Consider the following 18,677-nt stretch of genomic DNA (forward strand, 5'->3'; position numbering starts at 1 on the left):
AAATGATGATATTAATTTTCCTTACTGAACACCTGGAGTGCCACAGTCAGGGTTTGGGCTCTACTGATGCCTTTGAGGGTGCTGACAATGGCAGGGCTGGTCCCTGTCCCCCTTTTTTCCCCCATCCCAGCTGCAGTTTGGTTTTGGGAAGAGGTCGGTGCCCTCCTGGCCACCCACGGTCCTCTTGGGCCCAGGGGGATTTGGCTTTCTGTCATACCTGGGAGATCCATGTCAGATAACACTGGCAGCCTTTCAAAAGCTTCTCTCCAGCTTCCCTGCCAAGACCTATAGGATGTGTTCCAGAGCATCTCCCAGGAATGTTTGTTATTATGACAGGCAAAATTAAAAAAAAAAAAAAAAAAAAAAGAAAAAAGCAGTGAGAGAGGACATTGCTGTTAATCAGCAGCAATCCTTTAATAACCAACATTACTATAAATTCTCCGTGCATTGTGGCGGGCACAATCGAGGGCTCTGTTCTGGCTGCCCACGTTGGGCAGGAGCAGGAACAATGTGCTGTTGTTGCAGGGGCTGCGATGGATGGCATTCCATGCAACGGGGCTGCTCCTGCATACCTGTGCCCGTGGAGATGCTGGCCTGCTCCAGATCCCATGAAAGCCCCATTGTTCCTCCTGCCATATTGCACACTCCATGATTACAGAGCGTTGGATGAGCGCTGAGAGGTTCCTTGTTGGAATAATGACTTATTCTTAGCTCCAGCAGTGCTATATTTAAGATTTATATATATTTAAATGCTGGTAATTGCACATTTGGGATGTCTTGTAATTTGGGTGACAGCTTGGAAAGACAGTGGTGGGAAGAAAAGCATCAGCTGAGTTTAGGGAGGTGATTCCAGGGGTCACACAGGGCAGGGTGAGCTTGTGGATCTTAAACAAGGCTTGGGACTTCTCTGGAGCAGCCTCAGGATGGGCAGGGATCCCACCAAGGTTGGAAATCCATCCCTGGAAGTGGCCAAAACCAGGCTGGACACTTGGAGCAACCCAGAACAGAGGAAAGTGTCGCTGCCCATGGTGAGGGGTGAACCCAAATGGGCTTTAAGGTCCCTTCCAACCCAAACCATTGCATGATTCCAGGAAATCCCAGTTTTTACTTCCATGTCTAAAGCTGATTTTTTTTTTTTTTTTTTTTAACATTTTATGCCTATCCACTGTGCACTGTGAAAAAAAAGCATTTCCCTCCCACAGTTGGGTGTTGGGAGATTTCAGCCCAAACCGTGGTGAAATGTGGCTGCAGTGTCAGGGGCAGCCGGTCCCTCACAGGTTTTGTAGGAGGTTTCATATTTTTAACCAGGCGAGCTGCACATTTCCTAAACCCTTCCCCAAAATGGCAGGGGAAAAGGAGCTTTGCCGAAGTGACCCCAAAATCAAAAGATCTATTTACATTCTGTGTTTATATTGGTGCAAACATTGGTGGTGTGCACCTATGGATTTTAAATGGAGTATTAGATGACGCACTGATTAAATTTGCTGGAAAAAAAAAAAAAAAAAAAAAAAAGTAGTCTTCATCCAATAGATTTAAATTATGTTCTTGGGTGGATATGGGCAGGTTTGGGGAAATGTGGACAGAAATCTGGCCATCAGGTATGGAAAAAGCCACCCAAAATATTCCAAGAGAAAAAACTACAAGCATTCAGGTTGCCCAGGATCTGTTGGTAGAAATAATTTCATTGGTTTGGTTTTGAGTGTTTTTCCCTTAACTGATCAACTGCTGGGGGATTAATTGCCCAGATGAATTTTTGCTCATTAGCCAAGCCTTCAGGTTGGTCCCAAATTTTCCTCCAGCACCTTCCCACCGATCCATCCAGGGTGGGGATGAAACCAGGATGGGCAAAACCGCCCTGCTCCCAACCCCGCCGTTCGCTTTTCTGCTGCGAATGGCTGTTTCATAGGAATTTATTTATTTATTCCGTATTCGGGGAAGGGTGATTTGGGATGGGCGCCATCCCCGGGTGCCGCTCCCCACGGGCGCTGTGGGGCGGGACACGAGACCGCGGCTCCCCCGGCTGTGCGGGTGGCCCCGGGCGGGTCTGTGTCCCCGTGTCCCCGCTGTCCCCGTGTCCCCGCCGTCCCCGGCCCCGCTCCCGGCCCCGCGGGCACCGCGCGGCCCCGGCCCCGCCGTTCATTCACGGCCGCGCCGGGCTGGGAGCAGGGGGCGGAGCCCGCGCCGCGCGCTGACCAATAGGAGGCGGCGGCGCCGCGCGTCACGCGGCCGCGGGCCAATGGGAGCGCGCCGGGCCTGAACTTTTGCCACGGCGGACAAGTTGATACATCGCGGGGGTGTGTCCGGCGCGCGGCCCGCGGGGGGGGCGCGTTAACCCCCGCGCTGCCGTGACCTACTTCCACAGCCCCCCGCCCCGCCCCGCGCCGCCGCTCCCGCGGGGCCAGCGCCCCCCTCACCCCGCCCGCCGCCGCCGCGGGGCCGCGCGGGGCCGGCGGCGGGGCGGCAGCGGCGGGGAGGGCGCGGGGCGGCGCGGGGCGCTTTAAGCGGGTCGGAAACCCGAGCCGGTGTTTGCGCAAGGGCCGGTGCCGCGCGGAGCCGCCGGAGTGTCTAGACTGGCACATGATGGGCGGCAGCCAATGGCGGCGCCGCTCGCGAGGGGCCCCGCGCGCGCGCCCCGGCCACACAAAAGCCGGCGAGGGGCGGGCGGGCGCGAGCGGGCGGCGGCGGCGGCCCCGGGAGCCGCGCACGGAGCGCGGGGACCCGCCGGACCGGGGCCGCGCCCTGCGATGCGGACAAGGGACGCGCTGACAACCGGCCTGCGCTGCGGGCTCTGTTTCTGCTGCTTCTTCGCCTTTCTGATTTAATTTTTTTTTTTTCCTCCTTTTTGTTTTATTTTTTTTTAATAATTTTTTTTTTACTTTTTTTTTTTTTTTTTAATACTATTTTTGGCCGAAGGGATCCGACGCCTCCGAGCGGCCCCCGGCGCCGGTTCCCCGCCGGGCGGCACCCCCGCGCCGGGCGCGCTTCCCCCGCTCCTCCCCACCTTGTATGGTGGAGCGGCCGCGGGGCGCAGCCGAGCGCTGCCCCGGGCTCCCCCCGGCCCTCGCCCCCGCCGCTCCCCGCCCGGCCCTGCGTTGGCAGCCGATGTAGGGCACGGCGCGGCGCGCCCGAGCCCCAGCGCCGCCACGGGAGCGGCCCCCGCGGCGCCGTCTATGCCCGCGCCGCCCCGCCGCCCCCCCCATGGTGCGGCCCCGCCGCGGGCCGTCGGAGATCCGCTGGGCAGCAGCGCCGCGGGGAGTCCGGGCTGCTCCGGGGCTGCGATGAGATAGAGCCGGCGGCGGAGCGAGGAGCCCCGCGGAGGAGGGCGGGGGGCGGCGGAGAGCGACGCGACCCCCGGCCGCCCGCGGGTCGTATGTTCAGGTCCAAACGCTCAGGGCTGGTGCGGCGACTTTGGAGGAGCCGCGTCATTCCGGACAGGGACGGCGGAGATGGGAGCGCCAGGAGCGGCCACGACCTCGGAGCCACCGGCAGCTGCAAGATCGCGGAGAAAAGCCCCTCGGCGGAGCTCCGCGCGGTAGCGCGCAGCCTGCTGCTGCGGGAGGCGGAGGAGCGGCGCGGGGCGGCGGGCGAGGCGGCGCCGCGCGGGGACCCCATGGCGGAGCGGCGCGGGGCCCGGCTCCGCGGCCCCGGCTCCGCGCCGGAGAGCGACGGCCGGACCGTGACCTGCTGCCTCTTCTCGGAGCGGGAGCCGGGCGGCCCCCAGCCTCTCCCCGCCGCCGCCCCCGGCCCCGACGGCGCGGCCGACGGCGGCTCCCCGGAGCGGCGGGGCCGGGAGGCGCGGGCGCGGCTGCTGGTGCTGGAGCAGGAGCTGAAGGCCGTCACCTACTCGCTGCTGAAGCGGCTGAAGGAGCGCTCGCTGGACAGCCTGCTGGAGGCGGTGGAGTCCCGCGGGGGGATGCCCGGCGGCTGCGTCCTGGTGGCCCGCACCGAGGTGCGCCTGGGGGGCCTGGCGGCGCCCCCGCACCTCCTCCTGGGCAAGCTGTTCCGCTGGCCCGACCTGCAGCACCCCGCCGAGCTGAAGCCCCTCTGCGAGTGCCAGAGCTTCGGCGTCGCCGACGGACCCACGGTCTGCTGCAACCCCTACCACTTCAGCCGCCTCTGTGGGCCAGGTGAGCGGCGGCGAGCTGGGTTACCTTCCCCCCACAAACCCGCACCCATGTGGGGGTTCGGGCTTTCTGACCCCGTGCTGGGTTTATCCGAACCCCGGGGGGCAGCGCTGCCCCGGTGTCGCGGGGATGCCCGGGGGGACGCGCCTGCTCCGGGGTCCCCCCGCCGGGCATCCCCCCGCTCCTGGAGCCGGCGGTTCCAGTTGTGCGTAAGAAGCGCTTTCTCTTTATTGGCTTTTTCCCCTTCCCGCGGAGTTTCCCCGCTCTCCGGGAGCCGGACGGGCGATAATCGGCGGCTCCATCCCGCTGGCGCCAGCCTGGCTCGCTCGTATCGGAGCCGGGCGGTCACCGCCGCCGGCTTAAAGCCGCAGGCGCTTCGGGGGGGCTGCGGGGATGTCCCCGCCGCGGGGATCCCCGGACCCGCGGGGACATCTGGGGCTCCTGCAATTCTCGGGGTTTCTATTTTTTTTCTTCTTCTTTCTTCTTCTTCTTTTTTTTTTTTTTTTTTTTTTTTTAACCGTGTGCAGAGGTGAGCTTTTTCAAGGCGTGGGTTTGGGCTTGTTGAGGGTTTTTTGGTTTTTTTCAGCAATACTCGATCGTGTGTCCGTGTCAGCAGGGAATGGTTACATGGAGCAGAGACACGTTGGAGTCGGAGGTGCAGAAATGGAAATAATATTTAATAGGCTGTACAAAAACTGTAATGAAAACGGACAGCTGGATTCCCACTGCCAGAGGGCAGGGTTAGATGGGATATTGGGAAGAAATTCTTCCCTGTGAGGGTGCTGAGGCCCTGGCACAGAGTGCCCAGAGAAGCTGTGGGTGCCCTGGATCCCTAGAAGTGTCCAAGGCCAGGCTGGATGGGGCTTGGAGCAGCCTGGGATGGTGGAAGGTGTCCCTGCCCATGGCAGGGGGTGGAACGGGATGATTTTTAATGTCCCTTCCAGCCCAGACCATCCTATGATTCTATGCTGACTGTCTCCTATTTTTGGCAAGAACTTTGATTTTATTATTTCTTTTGCAATCTGGGTTCCTGCCTCGCTTTGCATCACTTCTTTCAAAGAAACTTCTCTTCTGGGCGTGCTTCTCCCGAAGGTCGCTAGAGGCTGGAGGCAGCTTTTTTACTCCAGCGGGAGTTGAGCTGCGTTTTTAGGAGCGGGGCATTTCTTTTAGAAACGGGAGAAGTTCCCCAGTCTCTTTCCTGCAGCCGTGGTGGTTTTCCCAGCGGTGAGCGGCTGCCAGCCCTGTGCTGGGAGTAGTAGAAAGCAGAGCTGTTATCAAGTGGCTCCTTATCACTTTGATAAGGGGTGACTGAGCCAGGACCCCACCCGCGCCGGCTGGGCGCTGCTAACAGGAGCCAGGAGAAGGCCTTGATGCCCTTTTTCCACAAGTGGCTCCCCACAGGGATCATCCTGTTGGCGTTTCCCACCCAGTTTCCTGTGGGGTGTGAAAGTTCTGGGGTGCTTCCAAGAGTTCCTGGTGGCAGCAGGTCTGGAGTGGGACCAGCACCTTTATTTTTTTGTATTTTGGGATCTATAAGCACCCTGTGAGAAGAGCACCCCGCTCCCTTGGGTGAAGTGGGGAAGCTTTTCTGAGGAGCAGTAGGTGACCCCAGAGCCATCACACAGGGGGTGCTGAGGTGGTTTTTGGGGAGCCCAGCTGGCTGAGTGCTCTCAGGTCGGGGTGGGGATTGAGGAGCACTCCCGTGTTTCCCTGCTCTGGGGTCGGTGTGCTGCCACTGATGGGACTTAACAAAGCAATTTCTCACTGAAGTCGGTGCCTGCTCAATGCTGATGGAGCCCAGCTGGCTGCACACTCAGTTTTGGCAAGTTACAATTTAAGAAACATCACTGTCATGCTATGGAAGGGGAAGAGAAACCCCTGTAATCAGGGCCTGCAGTTGATGAAGGACCTTCATTGGCCTTGCCCGTGGTCTTGACTCTTCCAAGTGCAAGTTGGAGCTGGTTGAATGACCCGTTCCAGCAAAGCACCTCTGAGGACTTGCTGAACTTGGAGCACAGCAGCTCTGGAGCTTTTTGGGATGGATTCAGGGCGAGAGGGACCGCAGTGGCCTCTGCTCCTGAGCCACTTTTGTGCCAAGGCCTTTTGGGATGGACCAGAGTTACTTGGATGGGTTGGTGGGTGAAGCCAGCCTGCCTCTGCTGCCAGCCCTGTGTGCCAAGAGGAGTCTTCTCATCACCCAATCCTTCTTTTCAGTGCTAGGGAAGTGTTGGGGAGCACTTCCACCCATGGAAGGTTGTCTCCCAACCCAGATGATGGAAATGTGGTTCTTGGGGAGCAATTTGATGCTTTGTGTGACTCAATCTGTGGGTCCCCAGGCACAGAGATGGGGCAGAGGGGTGCAGCATTTTCAGTAGCAAAGCCCACTTTGAAAGTTCAAGGTGGAACTCCCATTGTTCAAAAATTAGGAAAGCCTTGGTCTCCAGTTGCTTCCAAGTGTTTAGTTTTCCACTGGGTGTTTATAACCTTGGAAGAGTTCCTACCCCAAAAGAGAAAGCGAGAGGGTTTGTTGATCAACCGAACACAGCACTAACCTGAAGTTTTGTTTTTTCCAGAGTCTCCACCACCTCCCTACTCTCGGCTGTCTCCTAATGATGAGCAAAAGCCACTGGGTACGTGTTTTGTCTCTTTTGATCTCCAGGGAACTCTTTCATGGTGCAGCCCCGGTGTTGGTTCTGAGGCAGCCCTACCTGGCACGTCGGGCAAAAGCCAACAAGTCGGGGTTTTATGGCTCCTCATTATTTCTGAGCAAGCATCAGCTGACGGGTTTTAAGAAGTAAATGGATGCCAGTTTATCCTACCAAATTACCGTGTAGACACATGCATATTTTCCAAAATAATATGAAGCTCTATTTTTAATGAAGGCGTAATGAAAGGTTACCAGACGTCATGTTTTGTCTGTGTGTGTAATCTGCGGGAGTGGGAGCTCCTGGGTGCCATTTCCATAAAGGCCTGGCTGTGCTGCTCCATGCAGGAGGCAGCTATTACCCTTCCTCTGCTCCTTGCAAAGAGATGGAAAGTCTTTGAAACTTAGCACTGAGTAATTTTTGAACGGGGTGTCACTTTTCCTGGGGAATTCTAGAAGGTTTTCCAAACAGAGCTGGTGAGAGGATCTTTGGGGTGGCTAGGCTGGGTGCAGGATGCTGGGTCCTGGTCCTGTGTGCTGCACGTTTGCCTGGAGATGTTTTGAGCTGCATCCTCACCATCCTTTCTCAGCCCTGCTTCTTGTGCAATTAAATGGGAAGCAGAGACACGGGAGGGAAGGGAGGAATCCCACATTCCTCTTGGATTTCCTGCTGGGATGGGTGCAGCTGGGGCCTTTCTCCCTTTATCCCCTGGCCGGTGATTTACTGGGGTTAATGACCAGGGGGAGCTGCTTTTGCTGCCATGGGGCAGGGACGGGGAGGAGACAAATGGGGTTTGGCAGGGGTAGGAGGGGACAGCAGTGCCTGCCTGTCCCACCCAGCCCCGGGGGAAGGCAGGAGCTGCCCCTGCCAAAGGTGAGGCTCTGCCCTGCCTGGGAGCAGCTCAGCCATGTGTGCACCCCATCGCCACAGGGCTGTGACCAGAGTGGCCTGCGAGGCCAAGTTGGCAGCTGGTGGCTTTTTTCCCTTTTTTTTGTTAGGTGTGGAGGCAAAAAAAAAAGGAGTTGTCCCTCCCTGCGCTCCCCCTTCCAAGTTAATTCCTTTTAGAAACTGCTTGTGCTGCAGGGAGAGATGATAGTGAGCGACACGTGACTTTATTAAAACAACAGCCAGGGGTTGAAATTTGCTTCACTGGCTTGTTTGATTGGAAAAATAATAGTTAATCTGTGAGCAAACAGTTGAGCACTTAATTAGAGGGGTGTAAGCAAGAGAGAATAACAAAGACTCTTAACTTGTTAAAACAAAGTTTCCTTCGCTTCAGCAAAGAGGAAGGAAGGAAGCAAGAATAAACAGCTTCAAGAATTTTAATGGTGATAATTAAGTATAGTAACTCTGACTTGTTTAGAGGCTTAATGTAACTTTATCCAGTAAGCACCAAGTTCCTACTTGTTTGATCAACTTAACTGGAGTTATTTTTGTGGTCGAGGCAATTCAAACTTTGCATTTGCGTGGTGGAGCTACAAAGCTAATCGCTGCTTTCTGGCTCTGTGGAGAGTTTCTCTTGGGGAGGTGGTGGGAAGCCCAGCAGCCAGGAGTGCTCACGTAGCACTGGCAAACGCAGCAGGACTAAAAGTGCTTTCTTTTCTTTTTTTTTTTTCTCCCCCCAGATCTCTCAGATTCCACGTTGTCTTACACTGAAACAGAGGCTACAAACTCTCCCAACGTCACGCCCGGAGATTTCTCAGGTTGGCAGCTCTTGGTGCCTTTCCTCCCCGCCATGGGGGGCTGGTGGTGGGGCAGGACAGCAGGAGGGGACGGGGGTCCTGGTCCTGCTCTTGCTTTGTGCTCTGGGTGTGACGAGAAGGACAAAAAACAGTTATTTGAGCTGGTTTTCCATAGAAGTCTGCATGTTGTGGTGAGATGCTGTTTGTGGCATGAGCAGGGACGTTTGGAGGTGGCCACAGGGCCACTCGTGTCCGTGTGGAGGCCACCAGGACCGGTCCAGGCTGCAGGGCAGTGGGGCTGGGCTGTGAGCCCCCATCTCCATGGCAGGCCAGCCAGGCAGCTCCAGAGCTGCTGCCCTGGGCTGGTTCCTGCCGGGACCGTCGGGCTGGTGTTACCTGTTGGGCCCTGGCCCCGGGCTGCAATCCCTGCTTTCATGAGCAGGCTCCCAGCTATGGAGCCATTGAAGATCACGAACAAAGCTTGGCTTAATTAGGTCCTGGTTTTTTGCTCTGCCCCACCCTGCAACCTTTCATTCATTTAATGGGGCTCTGCAGGGCCTGGGGTGGTTTTGCCTGACAGAAGGTAGAGCTGGGGCTGTCCTTGGCTCAGTGCTGGGCTCTGGCTGCATCAACCATCCCACATCTCTCCTCGGTGTCTCAGGAGGGGCCTGCCTGTAGGACCAGGTTTAATTTCTCTGCTTGCTTCATGCTCTGAGAGCTGGGATGAAGGCAGAAAAACGTGATTTTTGGTGGAGCCCCACGTGCCTCGTTCAGTGGCTGGGGTGGGGCTTGGACACCTCTGAGCCTCCTTGCTGGATTGCTGGGCAGGTGATGGGATCTGCTGCTCACCTGGGGGATGCTGTGAGTCCAGGGGGGTGCTGGAGAGGACCTTTGGGGTACTGGTCCCTTGGTCGTGGCGTTTCTCTTCATTTTCTTTCCTTGCAAGAGTTCATGGTCGGGTTGGCGAGAAGTTTGGTGGCACTTGGGCATTCCTGGGGCTGTTTAGGCTGATCCCAGCTCCAAAGGGTGTTAAACAGCTCAGGGTCTGTATCATGGCAAGGTGGCACATTCCCCTCTGGGGATTTTCCCTTCTCCTTGTCCTTTCAGGTGTCCCGGTGGTGTCCCACGGGCTTTTGTTGTGCTGCCAAGTGTCCAGAGCAGGGGGACAATTGATAGCAGGACTGGGATAATTCAGCTTTGTGCTCTGATAAATATGTGTTTGCAATTCCCAACAAACATTCCTAGGGCTGGATGCACATCCCTAAAGCTCCCCATGCCAGTGGCTTTTGTTGTAACATGATAATTGGCATTGATTTCAGCAGCCAAGTTGGAAAAGAGGGGATCCTGAGATTGTAATGGTTTAGCTTCCCTCATGGCTCAGGCTTTATGGGACATCTGGTGGGTTTGCTGGAAGAGAAGGGAGATTTTAACTTTTCCTTGAACAATATAATGATAACATGTGACCGAGATTGTGCTGAAACCAGATCCCTCCTCTCCCCCTGTGCCGTTTCCAATGGTGTAACTTTTAATAAGAGTCTGGGGCTGGGTGATTTATTTTTCCCCAGTGCTCACGATTGCTGAAAGAGGATAAGAGCCCTGCTGAAGTTAACCCATACATGTCATCACAGGGAAGTACAAGGGAAAAACCCACTTAGGCTCCAGTCTACCTGCCACATTTCAGTTTGTTTATTCTCCATTTCAACCCATTTAATGGTTCTGCTTGAAGTGTAGGTCTGTGGGAGTGATACACAAAGCACGTGGTCCTCCCTGCCTCCTCTTGTGTACTCAGTGTGCATTTAACTTGTCTTCCAAAAATAAGTACATTTTGGATCTAGCATCAAGCCACTGCTATTTATTGGTCCAGCTTTGATCATCAGAAAGGCTTTTCCTACTAAAACCACAAAATTCAATTTTGTGTAACAAAGGGAACCATTCTTCTCCTGTTTCTCCTTTACTTGATGAACTTCTAAACAAGAGGTTTTAGCGTGAAGGCAGAAGATGATCTCTGTCATATGTGTTAATCAAAAAGAGGGCTTTCTTTTTTTTTTTTTTTAAAGTAGAACCTTCCATGGCTATAATATTGCCCTTAAAAAGACAGAAAGTCTTCAGTGCAATGCCAGGCTCACTGTAAAGTTCAGAGGAACAGTCAGGGCTAAATGGGAGCACAAATTGTGGGTGGTTGGGTGGATGTGACCTGGATCCCTGGATGATACCCCAGAGCCTTCATCTCATGCTCAGAGTCTTGGAACGAAGTTGTTTGTGCAAGGATCCGTGTCCAGCCGCAGCTTTTCCCTTGGAATGGGGATGCTGCTGTTTTCCCAGTGGGGTGCAATGGCCTGGGGAGATCTGGGTTGGTGGGAAGAGGCACTTGGAGATGTCTGACCCCGCAGTTCCCTCCTCCTGAGCTCGGGCAGTGCCACGTCCAGCACAAAGAGAGGCTCCATCTTCTCCTCCTTAGGTTCATTTCTGCCTGGGGGGCAGAGCTGAGGAAAACCTGCTGTTTGGGGATTGTATTTTAAACCCAGGTGGTTCCCTGGCCTGGGCTGAGCCTGTCTGTCTGTCCCCTGGCAGCCAGCAGAGCCTTGGCCAGTCCCGGCGTCCCCGCGGCTCCCGGCCGGAGCTGGGGAAATACCAGGGAAAGGGCAAAATCCAGCAAGGCAGGAACAAAAGCTCAGCCTCGTGACTCATAATTGGTGGAACATTTGTAGTAATTTTTTTTTTTTTTCCCTTCCCCTCAGACTTGGCTCCTCCAGCACATGCCAAGAAGCTGCTGTACCCGTTAGACTTGCCAGGCGTGTGGAGGGCTGAGCTCTCTACAGGGGATGGGGTGGGATGGGATGGGATGGAGCAGCTGCCCTGGGCTTTGGGATTGCCTGCCTTCCTCTGAATCCCACAGGGCCCTGGGAAGGACTTTTCTGTTGAAAAAGCCCCATGATGAGCGTTGGCCAAAGTTCTTGTTAATGAATTTAAATTCTGAAGGTCCTGAGGGGAGGCCAGGTGGGAGAGCAAAAGGTGGCCTTGCATCTCTAGGTGTCTGTGCCATCCCCAGGGAAGATGCTGGTTTGGTTTTTTTCCAAAAATAGTTGTTTTGGGATTTTTTTAAACTTTGAAATCACTTCCCATGTGCTAAAACTCTCCAAGAGTTTTAGCTCTGAACCCATGTGTAGCTGAAAATGTGCATCCTAAAGAAGGAATGTTGAATTGGTGGTTTGTTGGAGGAGGGATGAATTCCTGTCCGTGCTCCAAAGCAGCAGGAAGGTGTTTTCCACCTGGAAGTGGAAGCACAGGCATGAGTTTATTCCAGCAGCTCTGCTGATGTCCAGGAGGTGCTGAGCTCCATGTGGAGATGAGCTGTGCTTGGTGACTGATGATGATGGAGGAAAGCTGAGAATTAACAGAGAATAAAAAACAGACACTGAATGGGCAGGAGCTTATTTAAATTATTTCTGATTTTTTTTTTTTTCTTTTTAAGATGGGGAAGTTTTTGCAGGGCAGTGGTGGGGCTGGGGGCATTGGATTTGGGGAGCAGTGTCCCAAAGGGAGGAAGAAGGCAGGAGCATCCATCCCAGCTGGTGACTCAGCCTTGCTGAGGTGATGCCACAGCTCCAGACGAGAGCCAGAGGGTTTTTTCTGCCTCCAGCAATATTTAGGATGAACTTAAGGAAGCATATTTTAAAACCCACTGAATGGAGAAAGTGAACGTCTCCCTTCCTCTCCCCCCCCCAGAAATAACAGGCTGCAAGATTTATGCTAACAAGGAAATTTATGAAGATCCTGTGTGTTAGGAGAAGGGAAAAAAAAAAAAAAAAAGCCCATTAAATCTGTCAGGCGGATGTGTGTGGCAACTGGGCAAACATTGCCCTTTCCGGGCTGGGGGAGAGGTTCTGGAATTACCTGTTAATAGAAAAAAAGGGTATTTTTGTCAGCAATAGGACAGCAGTTTCTTCTGGGGGGAAATGTTGGGTTTTGAGGATAGGCTCTTTGCTGTGTCTCAGTGACAGCTCTGGGCTGGGGGCTGGGTCTGACCCAGCACCACCCTGGAGCCTTTTCAGCCCTTCTCCCCTCCCTCCCTGCAGAAACAAGTCCTTTAAAAAAGACACAACATAGCTGTGCATCCAGTTTAATCACAGACAGATGTTTGTTTGGGCCAGTAATGGTTTTGGTTTCTTTTTTTCTTTCTTATTTAACTGTAGGTTTGCTGGCTTGTCTTCCCCTGTGCAGTCTAGAACAATCAGGGTTTGGCTAAAACTTCTCCTGGTCGGAGGAGCGAGCCTGTTGCCAAGAGCTACTTCTTTGATGCAAAAAAATACATCCTGGAGGTGCTTTGTCAGATGTTTTTATATTAAACAGCTTTCCTCCATAGTTTCACTTTGCCAACGGGAAATAAAGTGCATCTATTTTCCAGTGTGCTTCAGAGAGGAATTCTTTGCTGGCTGTGGAGGCTTTTCCCACTTGGCTGTGGATGGCCATGGATGTTGGAGTCCCCACGGGAGAGCCTCAGAGCAGAACCTGCCCTCCCTGGGGCTTTGCTCATGTGCAGCTCCTGGCCCTGCCTGGGGCTGGCATCAAAGGCAGCTTCTCCAGCTGTGGGGTGAATCATGGATTAATCCCTGGAAGGGAAGGTGGGGAAGCTCTGGGAGCTGTGCCCTGGGCTTTCAGTGCTGTCCCTTTCACAGAGGTGCAGGTGTGCTCCTTCCTTTTATATAAAAATGTCTTTCTGGGGTGGTGCTAAACCCACGGGAGCCAGTGGATTTATGAAGGGCAGTTTTTTTTTCACATCCCATTTGTGGGGAGCTCAGGTGGCAGCTCCTGGGGTTCAGCCTTTCCTTTGGAGCAGAAGGTGAAGGGATCATGGATCCTGGGGCCAGCTGGGCTCCTCGTTGTGTCCAAATCCTCTTGACAGCAGTGCTGCATCCATAAGCAGAGTAACCCAGCAGAGAACATTCCACCTGGGAAGATCATGAGCAGGTGAAGAAGTTGTTCAGAGCATTGAGCAAGCAGCAATTCAGGATTTTTTGTTTTTTAATTAGATGACTTGCCAATGGAAGAGAAGCACCCTAGGTCGAGGCTGGAGGAGATAGTATCTCCATGTGCCTCATGCTGGGCCACCAAACCAAGAGCTGGAGCACTGAGCTGTCCCAGAGCTGGTGGGTGGCAGCGCTGTGGTGGCAGTGGACCTTCGTGGTGCCACCTGAACCCGTGTCTTGTGTGGGGAGGTGGCTCCATCCCTGCAGGGCATGGGCCCTGGCAGTGCCTGTGCAGCTCTAGAGGTGCTCTAAGCCAGTGGCAGCTGATTGTACAAAATACCCTGTGGGTTATGGGCTTGTAGTGCAGAGCTCTTGGTCCTGGGATTAGTGCAGAGCTCAGCCAGGACAGGGGTGTGGGATGGGGAAATTAATTTTATACAGGCTGAGGAATTTGCTGGAGGTGGGAAGGGATGGTTTGTGCTGAAGGTCTCCTGAGGAGGGACACCAAGGTTCCTCTGAGGTTTTGCATCCTGTGTAGCAGGAGCAACAGCCTCCAAAAACAGTCTGCCAGGAGGGCAGGTGTCCCCTGGACTGGGAAGTGGAGAATGTCCCTTTGTTCTAGAACCATCCAACAGGCCACACTTGAGAAATGAGGACAGTCAGAGCTGTCCTTAAAAAATCTGGGAGCTGCAGTTGGGCCTTGTTCAGAAGAAGGAAGGGAAAAATCCAAACTGGCTGCCAGAGCCTCGGGATCATCTGCCTGGAGTGGCACAGGCTGCACGAGGGTGGCAGAAGGTTGGTCTTCTGCCTGATGCAGAGATGAAAGCTGCTCTGCAGATGATGCCTCTGTTTGTGTGTGCACGCAGCTCCTGAGCCCCAGAGGAGAATTTTCCATGAGGGAGCCGGGCAGGACGATGCCCTGAAGTGAAGGTTCAGAACTTGGGGAGCATGGTTCCCTTGGAGGCAAGACTCTGAAGTTCTCAGTATATTCCAGCAGAGAAGGAGAAAGTTGTTTTTTCTCCCTCTGTTACCTAGAACTGGGATGGATTTTCACAGCTAGCCTGGATGTTTTCAACCTAGAAGTTCTTGGAGGAAAGTACAAGACCCAGATAAAATATGTTTTTGTCTGTGGTTCATTGAGCAGTTATGATGTTTGGCCTTGAATCACAGAATAATCACATCCCTCACTTCTCCAAGCACCTAGGCATCACTCCTTAAAAAAAAAAAAAAAAAACATCAGGAAGTAAGCAAGTTACTTAAAAGTAAATTAGTTTAATCTTTTAGCCTAAATGGTACATTCTTGCACCCTATTAGGGGTTGGATACAACTTTCTAGGTAGTAAAAGTTCCTTTGATGTAGCTCTGGTTGTGTCCTTTAACCAGCATGGATCCGATGGATCCGGCTTTGTTTGAACTTCCCTTTTTCCCTGTGCCTGTGTTTTGCTTTTTAAAGGGATTTGCTGAATACTGGACACAGTGTATTTATGACCTTTGAAAACGGTGAATGTTTTGAAGGAGGAATTTTGGCTTCTTATAGGGGACCTGTAGAGAGAGGCTTGTGTTCACAGTCCCAGTAATAGATTTTTTTTTTTTTTTGGTGGCACTTTGATGAGTGAGAGGTGTTTATAGGCTTGATTCATAACTGAGTTACCAAGGTTTTCCACGGAAATAACTTATTAAATGTGTGGCGCTCACCGGAGCCATTGAAGTCTGGAGATTTGCTCTTCATCAAAGGCACCTCCTTTCCCGGGCTCCAAGACCTAACTCAGCATTTTACCTCTGGAGGATGCTCAGACCCAAAAGGGCTGTGTGCTGTGGGAGCTCGAGCTGGCTTTTAGTGAGAAATTTTAAAAAAAAAGGCAAACTAGGAGGAGGAGGAAAAAAAAAAACCTCAGGAAAAACATCCCCCCTGTCGTTGGGAGCTGCTGATGGTTAAACCTGGTTTTCTGGAACACTGCTTGTTTGTGTGGGTTTTGCTTCTCTGCTCGACAGCTGAAAAGTCCATCCCTTCAGTGCTGGGAGGGCTTTGAAGTGCCCCGAGCCCCTGGAACCACAGGTTCAGTTTCCTGGCACAGGAGACTCAGCTCTTTGTGCTCCCCAAGAGCCTGGCTTGGCACGTGGGGCTGTGATTCCAGCCCTGCTCCGGGCTCCTGCTCCTGGGTGGGGGTGCAGGAGGGGGACGTTGGCTCTCTGGGGTCCCACCTTGCTCCTGGGGGTTTGGGGTTGGGGGGTGCCTGTCCCAGCTCCTGCTCTGTGCCTGTCACTTGGTTGATTCTTCAAATCCTGGTTTGGGTTGGGAGGGAGCTTAGAGCTCATCCTGCCATGGGCAGGGACAACTCCCACCATCCCTGCTTGCTCCTGGTCCAGCCTGGCCTTGGGCACCTCCAGGGATCCAGGGGCAGCCACAGCTGCTCTGGGAAGCTGTGCCAGGGCCTCCTCACCTTGGCAAAAGTCCTTCCCCAGCCCCAAAAAATGGCATCACCCCAGGGGCAGAGCGCTGGGAGGATGGAGAGGGGAAGATGTGCAGCGCTGGGGTCTGGGCTTGGGATGCTGAGGACTGTTGGATTCCTGTTTGGGTGTGTTTTTTTCTGTAAGAACAAAAACATTTCACATGGAAATGTCTGTCTTGGCTGACCTCTGCTAATGCTGACTGGTAATGGCCTTTGCAGCTCCTGGGGCTGGAGCAGGGATCAAACAGCTCTGCATGGAAGTGCTGGACTGTGCTGCTGTCCCACCATCCCTTTCCCAGAGAAGCTTCTCCTCCAGGGGAAGCTGGTTCCTCATCCCAGGCTTTGGATATGGGAAAATACCCACCAGCATCAGAGGCTATAAACAGAATTAAACCCAAAGCTCTTCTGCCTCAGCATCTCCTGGATTAGCCCCACACCCCAGGTTTCCACCTCTTTTTCTTCTTGTATTTTCCTAGTTTTGATCTTTAAATGGATAAGAGTTGCCTCTGATGTCCAGACCTGAAAACCCTCACAAAATGGAACCTGTCCCTGCCTCCCCAGGGAGTCTGGCAGGGAGCAGGCTCAGGCTGGGATGTCGCTCCCTGCCCTCAGCATTTTGCCTTTCATGGATGAAACCTGCCAAAAAGTCGAATTCCCAGCAGTGCAAGAGAGTTTGTTTTGCCCCTCACAGCAGCTCTGTGTTCCTGGGGGATGCAGGAGGTCTTTGCTGAGGGCTCAAGGAGCCCAGGTGCTCCTGTCCTGCAGCATCCCCCACCCGCTCCAGGTGCATTCCCAGAGCAAAAGCTGGACCAAAGCCATCCCTCCCTTCCCAATGGCAATCCATGGAAGTGCCCTGGTGTCACATTCACTGTCCCAGCTGGGCTCTGATGTTCTGCTGCCCCCACTGTAGCTTGGCCATGTCCCCACCTGGGCTTGGAAGAGCTGCCCTCCCCTTCCTGTGCTTGTGTTTGGTTTATGGCTTTGGAGATGTTCCTCCTCCCAAGTGCTTGTGGCAGCTGAGAGGGATCAGGCTGCTCCAGGCTGGAGAAGTTGGAGTCTTCGAGCTGCTGCAGGAGCATCTCTTGATGCCAGGGATGCTCAGGCAGGATTTCTCACAGTGGCTCCACGGAAGGGCAGGAGACACAACTGTGTTGGTTTTATCTGTGTATTCCATGAGCAGGAGCAGAACCTGCCAGCAGAAACGCTATTTTTCAGCTCTTTCCATTTATTAAGGTCTCATTTGCCAAGATTTTTCCATGAGAGAAGCCAAAGAATGTTAAAGACTTGAAAAAAAAAAGAAGTGCCAGCTGCTTTGTGCTTTCACACAGCAATACCAAGCTGTTTGTTAAATCAGGGAAGAGGGACCTGCAGGAGCTGCAGCACCAGGTGCTGGGTGAGGAGTGGTGGGTAAGGCCCTGGCACAGAAATTGTGGCTGCCCCTGCATCCCTGGAAGTGTTGGATTGGGCATGGAGCAGCCAGGTCTCGTGGAGGGGTGGGATGAGATGAGCCCACCCAACCCAACCCATTCTGTTTCTCTGATGGGAAATTTAGATTTATCCCACCTGCCTGAGAGGCTCCTGCTGGGACGGACGTGCTGTGCAGAGCACATCCCTTTTCTTGCCTTTGCCCTTTCTTTTCCCCTCCTGGCTGCTCCAAAGGCTGTTCCTGTTGCTGTTGCTGAGCGTGGAGCTCACACAAGGCCCTGTTTGTGCAATCCTGTGCCAGGAAAAGCCAAGTTTGTCCACGGGGAAGAATGAGGCACTTGATTCATCCCCCCCTGCGTGAGGCTGTGGGGTCTGGGAGCATCCCTGTCCTGCACAGGGAAGGCAAACATGGCCTGTGCTGGCTGGGAACTCCCAGGGTTCTGCTTTCCCTTGGTCCTGAATAAATGGAAGCAACGCTGCATCTTCCCCTCAGCCCTGTGGCAAACACAGTCATTGTGTCCTTGTTTTTTGTCTGTTGTTTGTTGGTGGTTTGTTTTTCTTTTGTTTTATTTTTCTCTTTAGTATTTGTTGCTCTTTAAACCCTACAGTGAGAGCTGTAGGTAAAAATGAACTATAGGTAGTTTTTTTTCCAGCATTCTTTTTAAAATCCAGAGGAGCAGTGACACAGCCCAACAGGAGCTGTCAGCCTGGAAGTGTTTAAGGCCAGGTTGGATGGAGCTCTGAGCAACCTGGTGTGGTGGGAAGTGTCCCTGCCCACGGAAGGGGGTGGAACAGGATGATCTTAAAGGTCTCTTCCAACCCAAACCATTCCACGGGTCTGTGATCCAAAGCTTTGCCAGGTCTCACAGCAAACAGTCACTGGTGCTTGTGAAAAGCTCAGGCTCCAGGGTTAGATCTGGCTGGGTTTGTCTGGTGCAGCAGCTCAGGGTATCCAGCTGTGGAGAGAAGGAGCAGATGTGAAAATGGGCAGTTTCATGTCCCAGACCCAATCCCTCCCTATAAAGTGTCTGCAGCTGCCACCGAGGGCTCGGGCTCACAGTAAAACTGCATCCAGCAGCTTTTGGTTTTGGCTGTTCTGGAGAACTCCTTCTGCTGAGGTTTTATGGAGCCCTGAAAACACAAGAGTGTTTCCAGAGAGGCTGTGGGTGCCCGGGCTGGGTGCAGAGCAGTCCTTGGTGGCAAGGCCAGGGCTCAGTTTCCCTCAAGTGTCACGGAGTCGCTTTCTGAATCTGCAAAAAAAAACCAAAAAAAATCAAACCCAACAAAACTTTATGAATCGACCAGGAAGCCAGTAAAAATTAGTAGTAACAAGCTCATTTCAATAGAAATGGGTTTGCTGCTCTGCTGGCTGCCAACCATTTATG

General features: G+C 53.6%; 1 protein-coding gene across 1 annotated transcript in view; it reads left to right on the plus strand.

Annotated features, from left to right (window-relative positions):
- The first annotated feature begins 3,273 nt into the window (after positions 1-3,273).
- Positions 3,274-18,677, plus strand: part of SMAD6 (SMAD family member 6) — a 37,453-nt gene continuing 22,049 nt past the window's right edge. The window contains exons 1-4 of the mRNA XM_077785953.1: positions 3,274-3,454; positions 3,584-4,127; positions 6,698-6,754; positions 8,395-8,472. Coding sequence (XP_077642079.1) covers positions 3,371-3,454; positions 3,584-4,127; positions 6,698-6,754; positions 8,395-8,472 — 763 coding nt within the window. The 5' untranslated portion in view covers positions 3,274-3,370. The remainder of the gene's footprint in view (positions 3,455-3,583; positions 4,128-6,697; positions 6,755-8,394; positions 8,473-18,677) is intronic.

The sequence above is a fragment of the Lonchura striata genome, chromosome 11, assembly GCF_046129695.1.
Source record: "Lonchura striata isolate bLonStr1 chromosome 11, bLonStr1.mat, whole genome shotgun sequence".
In the NCBI taxonomy this organism is placed as follows: Eukaryota; Metazoa; Chordata; class Aves; order Passeriformes; family Estrildidae; genus Lonchura; species Lonchura striata.